This window comes from Procambarus clarkii, chromosome 71 (genome assembly GCF_040958095.1).
Source record: "Procambarus clarkii isolate CNS0578487 chromosome 71, FALCON_Pclarkii_2.0, whole genome shotgun sequence".
In the NCBI taxonomy this organism is placed as follows: Eukaryota; Metazoa; Arthropoda; class Malacostraca; order Decapoda; family Cambaridae; genus Procambarus; species Procambarus clarkii.
The window spans coordinates 14817074-14833599 of NC_091220.1; the positions used below are offsets into that span (position 1 = coordinate 14817074).

At 38.0% G+C, this 16526-nt stretch overlaps 1 protein-coding gene across 2 annotated transcripts in view; it reads right to left on the reverse strand.

Annotated features, from left to right (window-relative positions):
- Nucleotides 1–5121: 5121 nt before the first annotated feature.
- LOC123745557 (influenza virus NS1A-binding protein homolog) overlaps nucleotides 5122–16526 on the reverse strand; it is a 32415-nt gene continuing 21010 nt past the window's right edge. For both annotated transcript variants that reach the window (XM_045726216.2, XM_045726215.2), the window contains 11 exons: nucleotides 14368–14478; nucleotides 13462–13593; nucleotides 11696–11836; nucleotides 11201–11380; nucleotides 10789–10923; nucleotides 10036–10165; nucleotides 8437–8895; nucleotides 6696–6821; nucleotides 6160–6333; nucleotides 5813–5983; nucleotides 5122–5707 (listed from right to left, as the gene is read on the reverse strand). In XM_045726216.2, coding sequence (XP_045582172.1) covers nucleotides 5418–5707; nucleotides 5813–5983; nucleotides 6160–6333; nucleotides 6696–6821; nucleotides 8437–8895; nucleotides 10036–10165; nucleotides 10789–10923; nucleotides 11201–11380; nucleotides 11696–11836; nucleotides 13462–13593; nucleotides 14368–14478 — 2049 coding nt within the window. In that variant the 3' untranslated portion in view covers nucleotides 5122–5417. The remainder of the gene's footprint in view (nucleotides 5708–5812; nucleotides 5984–6159; nucleotides 6334–6695; nucleotides 6822–8436; nucleotides 8896–10035; nucleotides 10166–10788; nucleotides 10924–11200; nucleotides 11381–11695; nucleotides 11837–13461; nucleotides 13594–14367; nucleotides 14479–16526) is intronic.

Sequence of the window (16526 nt, forward strand, 5' to 3'; positions counted from 1 at the left end):
TCCTGTGAAGGGTATTGGTCCCCATACCCGTCCTGTGAAGGGTATTGGTCCCCATACCCGTCCTGTGAAGGGTATTGGTCCCCATACCCGTTCTGTGAAGGGTATTGGTCCCCCATACCCGTCCTGTTAAGGGTATTGGTCCCCCATACCCATCCTGTGAAGGGTATTGGTCCCCATACCCGTCCTGTAAAGGGTATTGGTCCCCCATACCCATCCTGTGAAGGGTATTGGTCCCCCATACCCATCCTGTGAAGGGTATTGGTCCCCCATATCCATCCTGTGAAAGGTATTGGTCCCCCATACCCATCCTGTGAAGGGTATTGGTCCCCATACCCGTCCTGTGAAGGGTATTGGTCCCCCATACCCATCCTGTGAAGGGTATTGGTACCCATACCCATCCTGTGAAGGGTATTGGTCCCCCATACCCATCCTGTGAAGGGTATTGGTACCCATACCCATCCTGTGAAAGGTATTGGTCAAAATTTATTCGGATAAATTTTCTTGCAGGTTTCTGGCAAGTCTTTTTTAATGAAATACTTACACATTCCATAAATAGGTGGCCATTTTCACTTTGCTCTAATGTATATATTGTACTTTGCATTTATAATACAGCTTTTATATTATCAATATCCTTTATCCGTCCATCCAAGACACACAGTATGTTACGATTACTTGTTCCTATGTTACATCTTATTAAACAATTTCTAATAACCATACATTTTGTTATATTTAAAAAAAAAAATTGCCCACATTTCACAATGATTGGTCAGTGGTCCAACACTGAAAACCTTGAATATTTAATTTGGAGTGTAGAGATGATTGGGCAGTCACAATAAGGACAAATTTAAATACTTGCATTAGTAGAGGTGAACATGAATACTGCATTTGGGCATCAGTAGTAGACAAGACAATGCAATACAGTAGTTATGCAATGGCAAAATGAGCAATTCAATCTATGCGAAATTTCACGGTCTGTTCCATTCTACATGGCCATGTTGTGAAGGTGTGCAATGCTCGTCAAGTTCTGCGAACCAGAGTATATTAGTCATCAACTACACGAATCAGGATCTCTAGTATGGTTATATTTAAATGTGTACAGACGAGTGTCTCATACTGGCAGGTGGTATGAAGCCTTTTGCAAGAGTGGCAGCAGTGGGGGGGGGGGGGGAACTATGGCTGGACGTTTTTTTAAACAAGTAATTATCAAAAGAAGGCACCAAACCGGGAAGGCTATGTAGCACCATCAAATGTGCGGAATAATCAGAGGGCGCTAAATATCACCAAGGATGCCAATACGAGAACAAAAACGCATAAGGCGAACGATATCAAAAGTATCAGTCACCAAGAATTCTATCGAGGGACAGGTGACCGTGAGGGGCAGTTGGAAAGCAAGACACGCTCGTGGACGTTTTTTAAAGATGTGGTGCAAATGACAACACGTTTCTTCCAGAAATGTGTAGGAATAATCAACCGTTAACAGCTGCCAGGCTCTAAAGGCCGACCGAATTACAGAATAATTTAATAGAAATTTGAACAATTTCCTATAAATTTTCACTTTACCAGTACATGAAGGAAAATAAAAATCAGTCGCCATTGTCATATATAGGTACTGTTTCAGTTAAATGTACAATGTGGTTGACAATCAGTAGAATAAGGGCAAACCACCAGACCTGACAAAGAACCGTGGTTTTTATATAGTACAAAATATATTGTTTTGGGTGACCAGCAAATCCCAAATTTTAAATATTGGCATCATGCTTTGGTGCAACAACCAACATTTATTTGCCCGACTACAACACAGGCGTATTACTAAACATTTGTTCATATTATACAAATTAGAGAAAAAAAAATTCCACAGTTACATCCTGTGGTACATTTGAGAAAATAAATTTATACAAATTCATTATTCTGGTTTGGAACAACTATCCAGCACAATCACAATGAGAAATTGTTTATAAATAACTTTATAAATAATTGCAGCATCACTTAAAATTGTGTTTAGAAAATCTTTAAATCCATTTTATCACAGCAATTGCTAATCTCACATGCATCATCTTACAAGACTGGAGATGACATGACAAATCTAACGTCTAAGTTCCAACATTTTCTTTGCCATGAGATGTTAACATATAAAAAGTGAGGTATATTTAAATCCTAGTCATGAAGACAAGATCTTTATTTAAATACGAAAGTATTCATATTCATGTATGTCAGGATGACTTGCGCTGCTGCTCTGTACTCTACAAAAATTGATAGCATTACAACTGCAGTGCATGTGCTTTTAAAATTGAGAAACTATCAAAATATTGCAAGGTATCTGGTGATCTAAAGACGAAACGTGATTTTCATAGATTCGAGCACAAGATCACGAAAGAGAACAGTGTTCCTAATAAATATATGATCAAAACTTTTTCACCTAGACATTTCACTAGCTCCTTTGTATGCCCAATTATACATTCATTCCTTTCAAACTCACATTGCCGTAAGATAGTTTGTAAAGTTTACATAATAAAAAAATGCATGTCCAGCACTGTAACTGGAAATTAATTTTAGTAATATTAAAGTCTGCTGCATTAATGCAGTTTAGGCATGTGGTTTAATGTTGCACAAAATTAAAATTTTGTCTTCAGAAAAAGTTACTCTCGTATAATTAAATCGGCTAGAATTTATGTTTACGTTCACTTGTGTATATATTTCAAATGCATTAATCTTGAGAAATTAATTTTATATCAAATTTAAAAAATGTTCATTGCATTATAAAATAGAGATGGCAAATTCTGTACTTTACAGTGGGGTTGACAAGTCCCATTTCAGTACAGTACTAGGTCCCTTAAACCATTCTGTATGCAGATACTGTATCAATTTATACACTTAAATTATTACTTGAGCAAATGTCTAGATTAAAGCATCAAGGTTCAGGTTCAACATCAGACAGTATGCAGTACTGGAAAACCGCCATGTATAATCTTCCTCAAATATATTACATTTGCTCATGATGACATTCATTTATATTTGACAGTGACGATCTATCTTCTATCAGGCATTGGTAGTAGTACTGTAAATGTGAATGATAAAAACAGGATACTGCACTAACTACAAGTACATCTTGGACATATGCAATGTGATAATGGGATCACCTATGATTATTATTCATGCTTAAGAATTAATGTCTCCTTCCCTTCCCCATCCCCCCCCCCCCCCCCCCAAAAAAAAAATAGTTGTGATGATTCAAGATTATATGATGTACCAGACCCCATATTTTTCACCAGTTGGAGCAGTCAGTGGATTAGGTAAACTGTTGTGTTTTCTTTAAACACCCCAACCACCCCCCCTACCCACTCGTGTCTATGAACCCCTAATGAGTAGTATAATTAAAGGCAACTAGACAATATTAAACTTAACATTACAATTATTAAAGTAAACTCGTGTTCAAAAACTTAATACTAATTTTTTTTTTATACAATGTACCTTAGCTCTTAATATCTTTATGATACGACTGTCACATAATATATTACCCGCTCTCTTTGAGGTATAATGAGCGGAACTCTGTGACAATTTTTATAGAGAAATTATGAAAAATAAATAAAGCATTTATAACACCCTAGTAGCACTATAACAAATTATGACTAATGTTTAGGCCTCCTCAATGTCATATTAAACAAATGCAAGAAAAATTAAGGTTTGCAAATGCATGAAGAATAACAAAACCCTACCTATGTAATGTCTTATTTATAGTAGTGTGATATTAAAATATATTAATATAGAACATGCAATAGTGTTCATAATATCACACTACAGTATTTTTAAATGTGATCGTACATACTGTATACGTACATTTACAATTTTGCACATTATAAAGAGATAGATATATATATATATATATTTATATATATTCTCTCTCTGATAATGCTACACATTATCTCTACATGTACTATCACCAAACTGTACGTGCTAAAATTTCATCAATGAGCAACTCGCACTTGGAGACAGCAAGATGATACTTAAGACACTTCAATAAGTACAGCAGGAATAGTTGGACGGAAAAGGATCTGACCAGTAAATGCAAGGAAATTTTCTGAAGCTTCCGTGTGATATGCATCATTCTCTACTCTGGCATGCTTAACGTGACACAATGATGCCTCGAGAGATTGTAATAATAAAATAACTTTTTTTCCCCCCCTATACACATTTCTGTAACATTGCAGCATGTTGAAAATGTTACACTAACAAAACTGATGCGTTGACATTTTATTATTTAATATTTAGATCAAAGTGCAATTGTTTGTTGTACAGAAAAATTTTCAACTACAGAAATTGGAGAAAAGCTGTGGATGAACATTCTAATTAATTTTTCCATATAATATTCATATCTTTTATATTTACACATTACTATGCATGAAAAGTGTCGCTTACACTTTTGCTAAACGGTGAAAACCCACGGATTTAGGAGAGGGCATGGAACATCTCTCACAGATCCCCAACAAAGATTCTTTCCAGAAAGAGTCCAACAAAATATCAATGCCGTATATATATTACAGTACAGTATTACAATTAGATAGCATTAGGAATTATTCTAGAGTATATCGTTTCAGATTCTAGAATCTGGATATTCTAGAATATGGAAAAGTGTCAGTATTGCCAGTAATCCAGATGAACGAGTCACCCACGAGTCTATTTTGGCACTTGGTGCATGTATTGGAATTTTGGGTACAGTATTGACTTGGGCTAAAATTATAAGCAAACAGCTTATGGTAAAATTGATCCCTTGAACCATATTGAAAACATAACGCAGCCTTTTTTCCCTTTAAATTAGCTAGAACAAAATACATTTGAGGCAGAAGATATGGGAATTCATAATGTTCAACCAAGATTTTCCCAGTCATAAAAATTTAATATCAATATACTGTAGTAGTAAAATATAACATGGTTTAACATAGTAAGCAAGTGACTTGACCCAAGCCTATAAATAAATTAAAGATCAGAAATCAGGTCTAACAGTTTTGAAGTGGTCATTTCTCAGGGTGACATACTGTACCTTATCAAAGCTGGCCGAGCATGACCTGAAGGAAAGAAGGCACCTACTTCCAGAAAGGGAAGTTTTGCGCAAGAAGCAAAAGTTGGAATAAAGAAAAAGAAAAAAGTTAATTAAAAATAAAAGCCTCAAAGAAAAAACGGTACACTGAAGAAAATGCCGAGTTATTCTTGCAGATCTCTCGGGCAACATTATGCTGTGCTGTTTACATACAAAAACACCAATATAATCTCGTTTAGGTGAGCAAACAGCCGATTTAAAAAAGGGGGTTTTACCTTTTCTTATATGAGCCCAATATTCATCCTATAAGTATGCTCTTTAACCTGAGGGAAGACCCCCATATTCTCTTAAATTATGGGGTAACAGTGTAGTACATTGAAGGAGTTCAATGGCCATTAGCAGAAATTGGATATACACCATTTGAAAGACCATTACAACCATTCTCTGTCACATAGTGACCATTTGCTCCGGCTTCCAGGTCAATAGTGTCTTCATGATCACTGCTTTGTGTACCATCACTTTCAACAGCCTGGCCATTATCATCATCATGTCTATAGCCACTTTTCTTGGTGTAATTATCCATGCCATTCTTGATTACCTCTGGCTTTGGTGTGAAATTGGTCCACTCATCTGTAGCAGGATCTAGGTACTCTATGCTGTTAAGGAAGTTCTTACCTGTAGACAGAAAAAGCTTTTATATTGTAACATTAAAACAAAGAGCCAGAGGAGAAAAGCTCCTATGAATTATGTAGGTTGAATAAGAAAATTTTAAAGTCTCACCTGAAAATCCCCCGACAGCATACAGTTTTCCATTTACAACCGCTACACCAACATTGGCTCTGCACGTGGTCATCGACGGCCCAGGCATCCAGCTATTGGTCTCCAAGTCGTATATCTCTGTTGTGCACAAGCTGTGCGTTCCATCTGAACCACCCATGACATACAGCTTACCTGAAGTAATATAAATTGTCTAATTATCTAACTAAATAAATAGGCATCTACAGAGAAAACACACATCAGTATGTTGTCTTTAAACAAATCTATTTAGGTAGTATACTTTAAAAAGATAATGCTTTAAAAGATAATGCTAAAGATTTAAAGATAATGGTGGGTGTGAATGAGCATACCTTTGAAAACTTCAGCACCACATCCTCGTCGTGGGGTAGTCATAGGAGCCACAAATCTCCAAATATCAGCTTTAGAATCATACACCTCAACAGAGTTGAGGCAGTTCCACGAGTCACAGCCTCCAATAGCATATACCTTGCCCTTATATGATGCCACCCCTGCCTGGTACCGACCTGGTTAAAAAGATAAATTACAATTCATTAAAGCCAGTACGAGTCTGCTACGGGAGCTACTTCATGTGATTAATTATGTAAAACCAATACTTCAACAGTTTAGATATTATGTACAGATTTGATTTCTTCTATCAATTGTATGCTTGTATTTTATGAATTGTAAGCTTGTATTTAAAAAAAAAAAAATACAAGGTACAATGGGTTATGAAAGGAAACCGATTTTTGCAAAGCCACTAACATGCTTAGCATTTCAGACCGAAGCAGTTGATATATGGTTATAAGAAACTTTCTACCTGTATCATGCATGTATAAAACCTTTGATTATAAAATCTAAACCATTATTAAATACAACAAACACTTACCAACATGGAGAGATGCAATGGTTTGCCAAGTATCAGTGCTTGGTGTGTACATATCGCACTGCTTTATGCCATACTGACCATTCCACCCACCTATGCAGAAGACCTTTCCATCTACACTGCACACACCTACATTAAAAAAAAAAAAATTCAAATTAATTACAACAATTATGCATAGTTGAAAATGCTTTGCTATGAAGCGTATTAATTTGGCCAACTGTACAAGACAGCGAGTTTACAGTAAATTTCTGAGCATAAATGTAGGTGAAATTATGGCTTTTGCAAAGAGCACTGGGAATAGACTTTCACAATTAACATATTGGCAATAACTACACAACAATACTAAAGATTCATAAATAAGTTTCCTACTACTGTAATATTCACACTTAAATGTTTTGTATTGAAGGTACATTTGTTTTGCTTGTATATAAATAATAAATTTGCACATACTGTATGTAGAACATATTACTGGCTATATAAAATAAATATAAACTGACTATAGTACTGAAGTTATTTCACATTTTTTGCAATAATTATCTTCATGAAAATCATTATGTAAAAAAATAAATAAAATGAGGCATTAAAGTACTACTCCCAGTCTCTAAAACAAAACAAGACTTGATAAGAACGACAGTGAAGGTTGTGCCAGAAACATTGCTGCTCAGAAACCTACATACAGGAGTACTCGGCAGGATCCATTCACAACAGAGCAATCACACTAATCTGGTTGATGTCTCAAACAAAGAGTTTTTGTACTATATACAACAATGCAATTTAAAATTAAATCTTTGTTAATGTCATACAACTTTTGATTGAGACAAGAACACACATTTGAATGGATCCTGTTCAGAATTTTTAGTGTACAGCAATACTTTTAAAGCCTTTGCTATCTCCATCCAAATTATGATGTGAAACAAAACTTTTAATGAATAAAATTTAGCAAAACATCAGGTGGTATGCCATATGCAACAGTTTTTCCAATGAATGGAGATTAGTCAATATTCGAGTATAGCTATACACTAATGAACAAAAAAACAGGGGTCTATAGAAAAAGGGACCGACTCCTCTGGCTTGGCTTCCAGGCATCCAGTTGTGAGCGCGTCATAGGATATGTCTCCCATCTGGAAAAACATATCGAGATATCATGAAATGTGAGAGCAATAGCAAAATTAGATCATGATGTTCCTGTACAAGTGCTTGGTGAGCAAAACTTTAACAGATCCTTTTTGTTACTTACCGATGTAGCATAACAAAGAGCCAAAAGGTTACTCTCCAAGTGTTGTGATGAGCACTCTCCCGCCAACAGCAACATTCTCAACTTGCTTCAAAAGCTCAGGTCAAGAAGTGGGCACATGAACATCTGGAAAAGTGGCTTGTGAATCTGCCTGTATTTTGGACAAATGACAGATAATCATAGCCAGTAAAAAAATTGTTCTGTGCCCCCTTCCTTCCTGTATCTAGCAAGTTGAGAGTCCATGATAGCGAGTGTCCTGTTGGAAAGAGAGGGAGATAACTGTTAATGGCCAACAGTCAAGGTTACTCACGTGTTTGCCTAGTTGAGAAAGCTTCAGGAGGCTATTGTGCTAATCTTACAATTTGGTAATGATACAGCTACTTGCCTTCATGACACTACTCCCTTTTGTATAACCTCCATATCTTTCCTGGAAGCTCTTTTCAGGTTCGCCTGCAAAACAGCAGAAGAATTAATGAGTAGAAACCAACATTACACACTCAGTTGCCTCACCAGTGTTAGAGCGAGCCAGGGGTAGAGGTGCCACACTAATCCATTTCTTGGAGTTTCCCTCAAGAACCTCTACAGTACTGAGCTCCTTAGAACCATCACATCCACCAACAGCATATGCCTTTCCATCTAGAACCGTCAAATCGAACCGGCCACGACCCTGACGCATAGGAGGCTGTGCAGTCCAGACATTAATGTCGGGGGAGTAATCTTCAACCGTTCGCAGGCACTCACCGCGATCGTATCCTCCACAGACCAAAAGACGACCATTGAAATTCCCCGTGCCTGTAGCACACTTTGGAGAAGACATATGAGGAATAACTGTGTAATAGTCAACCTTCTCCACTGAAGCAGGACGTGATGAGATTGGAGTAGAAGTAGGTGATGCACTTCCCATCCTCTGTTGTACTGACATTACAGTAACTGATCCTTTTAGTGTCACTACAGCCACCCATGAACTCTCTGAAAATAAACATTACAAATAATGAATGGCTCGTTTAAAGAATTTTAGATACAAATTTAAAGAAAATCTAGGTATGTGGCAAATGCAGTCGATCAAGAAGTAGCAGTCACAGTCACGTCACAGTGACTATGGCAGTCACTTTTAGGCTACAAAGAAAGTGGTGTAATGAGTACCGGGGTGTAAGAATTACAGGGCGCTGCATTGTGGAAAGAAGAATATTTATTCTCTTTTGCCTGGCCAACCATGGGTGCTACCAAATTTTATTTACATCTTATTTTATTTTGTGTGTGCAGTGTGATACTGCTATCATGCCAGCTCATTCCCAGCTAATTTGACCCATACTTCTGCCTCATCTTTCGTAGCAACTACTAATTTCCACATTTCACTTTTCTATAAATGCAAAATTGTGCTCTAAAGCTTATGTCACCACTACCAGCTGAATACAGCAGTTTTGTTTTTAGATGTACAATGACTAATCTCCTTATTACACACTGATAATAGTACGTCTTAAATCAAATTATCATTTAATTCATTCAATAAATAAATTGCACATTATTGTCATAATATATTGAAACCAGAAGGCGTGGAATTTAGTTCTACTAATCACCCGAGCTAAAGAGCATTTTATTAATACACGATTTACTCTTCATACCGGTAACCCGATTACTGTTAACACCCTGCCGTATGCCAAGGCGCTTCAGAGCTACCTGTGAAGGGTCAACATTCCATCGATTTTTTTTAAATTTACATAACTGCTCGCTACAAAACGGCCTAGGGTATTGTTTGTAACTGATACTACTGTGATTAACCCCCTGGTGCCAAGACAAGCACATAAATTTTTGGAGAAGCTATATTAGAGTTTGGGATGTCTTGTGGTTTTATATAATTTAAACAGACAATATCAAGACGTGTTTTGCATTCTTATAGTGAACCATTTCCATGCCTGCAAACCACAGACTAAAGTTACAACTGCTTCTAGAACTCTCAACAAATTTAACATTAAATTTAAACATTTTCACTTACAATTTTATTTGTCAGCAAGATGCTATCATCTTTAGTAGTTATAATAAGTTATGATAATATTAAGAATTTAAATTATGGTACACAAGGAGAGCAATTACAACAGAAGATGAACTCACCAGATACTTGGGCATAGGCTATCAATTTCCAATCAGAATCATGCTCAGCATCATCCTTGTCCGAGATGCTACGAGAGTATAGCATCAGACGAGGCTTCACAGGCTGAGGTGTTGTCGACTTCCTTCGCAACTGTTAAATATAACCTATTTATTAAATCTGTACTGTATTCTGTTCAATATTTTTTATCTAGAATTATCATTAAAGATTCATGAATATATATCCACAAATTATTGCACTGAAATTGATAGTTCTGTAGAAGATACTTTTTGTGCATAGATAAAGTACTGAATTAACTAAAATATCTTCAGTGACAATACATACTGGGGGAAGGACAGACTCCACTTGGGAGTAACAACTCTCCTTCAGCAAGCGAATAATCAACTGAACATTTTTGTACAATTTCACTACTTAAATTGGTAACGTGGCACATAAGGCTGCAGACCAAGACCAGTCAGTATCACCACAGCCCAGCCATGAGTAACATCACTCGCCAGCCTTGACCGAGCCCTCCTGCCTGGCTATGTGGCTCGAAGTACCCTAATGCTGCCTCTTCATACCGTAACCTATCTCAAATTATAAATATATATACTGTATATATGCTCGAATGCCATCGTGTGTTTAATGTCCACCAGTCTGGTATGCGGTTCATTCGTCTACAGTACAGCTATAGTGTTGACAGCATTCTATAGAAATTCAAGAAACCTACTGGTGAACAGAATTACATTACATACACAAAAATGGGTTATATTAACCTTAATATTGGTCTGGGAGTGTTTCCTGGACATCTTTTTGTAATCTTGAACCATATCAGAATCATTGAGGTCACCTGACTGGATGTCAGAACAGTCGTGAAGTGAATTGTCAATGTTCAGGTACAGCATATGTTTCTGAAAGAATAAGAATCCACGCCATAATTCATGATGGTAATATGTGAAAACACAAGCAGTAAATAGTAATAACGAATTGCTTAAATTTATACATTTTTAAAATAAATTTATAAAATTTTGTATACAGTATTTAAATGAAACGTCCTTATATTGCACAGTAATACATCCAAGTGAAATTCCAGAAATTTCCAAGGAATCTAATGTAAAATGCAGCTTTCAAGCAATGACCGTATTTTCACGCAATGTTGCAATTTCTTAACAGGACAATATCCTTTACCTTTTCCTTCATCAAATCCAAATGAAAGTCCTCCTCAACCATTTGTTTCTTGACCCACTCCAGCACAAGGATACAAAGGGCACGACCTGTGATGGCAGCTTCATCGTGGGTCCTATGTATAACCGTGACCTGGATCTTCGGTATACCCAAAGCATCTCTCGTCACCTGCACTAGGTCACTCTGGAAAAGCAAAGTCACCGATGACAAGCAGGAAATAAGTGTTTTAGTGTATATAATGGGCATTACTGTACCTAAAAATATGTATTAGTTAAATAATGCAGAACATTAAAATTAACAGTCTTCAATAGCGCGTTACTTGCATTCATTTCACATGCTATTCTTTGAAGGAAACTACTAAAACGCTCTCAATATTATTAACTCACCACTGGCCGCAAGCAAACTTTTACTCTATATTAAGTCCGAATTAAATATTTCAGTTTAATGCAACTAAAACCATTATAGAATAAATGTAGTTGAAGTAATTACAAAACTCACCACTTGTTGGATATATTCATCAACACGAGTGACAAGCTCATCATTGGAAGCAATACCACTAATAGCTCGCACTGCTAGGCAAGATTCAGGAGTCAAATGGGCCACTAGATGTTCACCGCAGGCATGAGCAACAGTCTCCATCTGTCAACAGATACAGTCGTTTCAAAACAATACTGATCAAAACAGAATGCTTTTGTTTTATGCTGAAAATGTTTGGTTAACCATTGTGATTTGCACATTTCTTGGACATTAAAGATTATTACATTTGCAATATGTATACAGTAATTTACCCTGCATTAATATCCTCTATAATTATGAGTGGAATAATCACGAGATTCGAGAAAGGTCCTGTATTCCTTGGCCTTTACCATCTCAGGATACGAAGAGGGTAGTGCAAGGTGTACAGGGTGATGCAATAATTGCAGGCTGCTTGTAGTTTAGCAGAGTAGTAGTAGTTTTAGATTTAGCTACTTAGAACGAAATGTCCATGTAGCACGGGCTATAGCGAGACCATAATTTTTAGTAGTAGTAGTAGTAGTAGTAGTAGTAGTAGTAGTAGTAGTAGTAGTAGTGGCAATTGAAGGGAAGGGAACTAGTGCAGTCATGATTATATAGCACTGGGAAGGGATTTGGGATTGGAACGAGGGGAAAAGAATGGTACATGAAGCGAGACCATCACTCTACAGGCAATTTATTGTAATAGTATTTAACTGGTTGCAATAGTGTCTACTTATTGGGCTAAAAGCCTATCAAACCTCCTAAGAGTGGGTGGTTCTCAACCTTTCTGGACTCATAACCCCATCTTCTAGGCAACTAGACATACTGTATTGGTAAAAAATTCAGGATTTTAACCAGTGTGAACATTTTTAAATATTACCTAATCAGGATTTCAGTAAAATAGGTACCTGGGTGTTAGTCAGCTGTCACGGGCTGCTTCCTGGGGGTGGAGGCCTGGTCAAGGACCAGGCCGGGGACACTAAAGCCCCAAAATCATCTCAAGATAACCTCAAGATAAGAAGGATACTCGCCCAGGGATCTTACAATTTTTGTGTGGTGGCCACAACTGAGGTTTCTCCACCTGTCACTCTGAAACAAGCTCTGTCCCAGCCCTCCCAATCAATTCTTTTATATTATTCTTTTTCTCCTTACAAGATGCTGGTCATTTACCACTACCACATGATCCTATTTCACCTTCTCGTTAATCAATACTGTACTTGTGCACCCCCCCCGTACTACCTAAGCATTTCAAGTTTCATCCATTATCTTTTCGTTTATACGACATCTCATACTCCTTTACTGCTCACTCCACATACTAACACCAGCTGTTATGTTCCGAAGATTGTAAAATGTACCACACTAGTAGAAAATTAAAAGTAATAATCCTGTTTATAAATTCCTAATAGTTATTCAATACGAAATTCTATAACAATTTGGATCGTCCACGGGCCACCATAGACAAGTCCTAAAAGCTTCAAATCTGTATAGAGGGTGTTCTCCAATATCACATTGACAAGAGGTTTTAAGCAAAAATGAACTCAAATATTTTACCTAATTAGTACAGTATTTTTGGGAGTCTTCATGATTTCATTTACATTTGTTTAAAAAAATGTGAAGGCAATACTGTATACAGTACTGTGCTGTAAAGCAGACATTCTTAAAACAACTTACTGTTCTGTATTAAGGGGCTGAAACAGCCTACTGATCATGCTTACATGATTCGGGTATATTGTCTCTTACCTCCTAATATTAATGGTTATTGCACATACCTTAAGCCTTTTGGCAGCAATAAAAACACTCTTGACGAGGGGGTCAGGCACCTCCAAGCATCCAGTGTAGGCATAGTTTATTAGCCTATCCACCGAGTCTCTCTCAAATCCACTACTCAGTTTATACATCAGCTGAAGAAAAAGGATTAATTTATTAATACAGTACTCTAACAATGTATGCAAGAAACTACAAAAAAAATGTGCCAGTGATTTTTATCTAAATATATTATCACAGGCTTTTCCATGAACTGATAATTTAGTTAGCGCTGATAACAGGCAGCGATAATTTTGAGTTAACAGGTTATTTATTTATCACGGTTTTTAAAACTACAATATTACATATTACTGTATTAATATAAAAATTACCCCATGTAATAAAAATACAATTTAACACTGTGATAATAGAAAATAAGTATTTCCGTTTAAATCTGCAACATTAGTTACAAGTTTACATATTAAATTACTAGTACACTGGACTTTTGCTCTAAGAACAAAAACTGTACCAGAAAGATGGATGCAACAAAGTTTGCAATCATTATAAAGAAATAGACTGCATTGAAGAGCAAGACCCAGTATGTGCGCAAGTATTTTAGCATTTAAATTAATAATTATTTTTGGGTATAAAATAACAGTAAACTTTATATGGTAATTAAATTTTGGATGCAAAGAGAGAGCTAGTTGTATACGAACCCCTACCTTCCCCCTACCCTAATCAAATCTATTTCTTCAAGAGATTCAGTTTACAGTGCGTGCTTTCATTCAATCTACCTTAATGCAGATTTTCTTAAGCAACCATTTGGTTTCCTGTTCAGTACTGGAATTCCCCAATGTGACTAATTAGCAACAGTACAAAATCACCAAAATAGTCAGTGCTGTGTATACAGTAAATATACTCTGTGTACTAACCCTTCCTTCGTGTGCAGTTTTGCGATCGTCATCCGAAGTAAATAACTCAAAGAAATATGCAGATGCACAAGCCAGAACAGAGCGATGAGCATGTATTTCAGAGCTCCCAACCTGAAAAGCAAAATTAACTTTAACTTACAAAAAATATAAAATAAAAATCCAGTACATGTACTGTACTTTTAAAATGTGTGTGTACTGCTTAAGTCAACGTGTTACTTTCAAAAATCACCCAGCTTCATGAGAATAGTAGAAATAAAACCCACACAAATCCCTCCTAGCTATAACTGTCCAACTTGATGGAAACACTACTTAAAATAATATATTTCTGTAAATGAATAATCAAAGACCACTAGGATGCTAGATCATCTAATTCCTGAAATGTGACAATTTTTCCACCGACTACCATTAACAATTTCAATGATGGAATACATTCCTATGGCATTTTTACCATTTGTTTGTTATACGGGTTTGAGTTAAACAGTTGGGTTCATTCTCAACTCGCAATCAGGACATAAGTGTTATCAAGGAGCTAATTTGCTTGCCAAACTAGAGGGCAGAATCATCAATGCTTTCTCAAAGTTGCAGAATGCAGCCCACAACTGATGCCCAATTCTCGGGTACCTATTCGTACCTATAGGTGAACAGAGGCATCACGTGTAAGAAAACATTGTTCAAACACCACTGTCCTACTGCTGCTGGAATTGAACCCGGGACCTTTCAGCTGTGACCCAACTGTGCTGACCACTACACCACATGGATAATTGCCATGTGGATAATTGCTTTATGGATAATTGCCAATTATCCACCAGTGGATAACAGCTATTACTGAAGTACAGTATATTAAAATTTGTAATGTGGTTGTTAAAAATGGTCTATAGTTTGAAGTTTGAAGAATTTTTTCACACAAAGTTTGAAGGATGGTAATTAACTAACTGGTAATTAGGAACATTATAAAGTACAGAAACAAGATGCTAAGTGGATTTTTCCCGCTATTTTTATACCACTTCTACCTCAAAATAATTTTAACTTCACAAAGTGAAAGTATTTTCACTTTCAATAAACACCAAGTTGAAAACTTTTGTGATGTAATAATTATATAAACCTATTATTTATTCCTATAAAATAATAAATATTAACTAATTACAGTTACACATTTCAGGACTTGAGTTGATTGTTTACAAGAGTGAAGAAGATGGCGCTAGGCGAGGCAGTGCCACGAGGCGAGGCAGTGAAGGGGACAGTGGCCGCCAGAGGCGAGGCAGTGCCACGAGGCGAGGCCGTGAAGGGGACAGTGGCCGCCAGACGCGAGGCAGTGCCACGAGGCGAGGCCGTGAAGGGGACAGTGGCCGTGAAGGGACAGTGGCCGCCAGAGACGAGGCCGTGAAGGGACAGTGGCCGCCAGAGGCGAGGCAGTGAAGGGACAGTGGCCGCCAGAGGCCGAGGCCGTGAAGGGGACAGTGGCCGCCAGAGGCCGAGGCCGTGAAGGGGACAGTGGCCGCCAGAGGCGAGGCAGTGCCACGAGGCGAGGCAGTGAAGGGGACAGTGGCCGCCAGAGGCGAGGCAGTGAAGGGGACAGTGGCCGCCAGAGGCGAGGCAGTGAAGGGGACAGTGGCCGCCAGAGGCGAGGCAGTGAAGGGGACAGTGGCCGCCAGGGGCGAGGCCGTGAAGGGACAGTGGCCGCCAGGGGCGAGGCCGTGAAGGGACAGTGGCCGCCAGGGGCGAGGCAGCGAAGGGACAGTGGCCGCCAGGGGCGAGGCCGTGAAGGGACAGTGCCACGTGACTAGCGTCGCGTCAGCAGGTACCCGCCCTCACTCCGGGGAAGCCATTCTTCGCCTGTCACCGGCGCGGTTTTTAAAATTAGCTCAACTATGTAAGGCGAGGATTACGTCGAGGAGAAACGCCCATAGTCCTGCAGTTGCTCAAGACTTTCCCGACGAGCACGTAATCTTGCGTGCACGCACGTAAAACCTGCATGCGCGTAATTTTGCGTGCACGCAACCCAGCACGGGAGGAGGGGGATGGGGCCTAGCCCCATCCCCCTCCCTCCATATCATTGCTTTCTCCCCCTCTGCCAGTTTACTCTTGCATGCATCATTCATCCCGTCTGCCTGCTGGATGGATTAATATTGCATGCATGCATGAGTAGGCTGGCTAGGGGG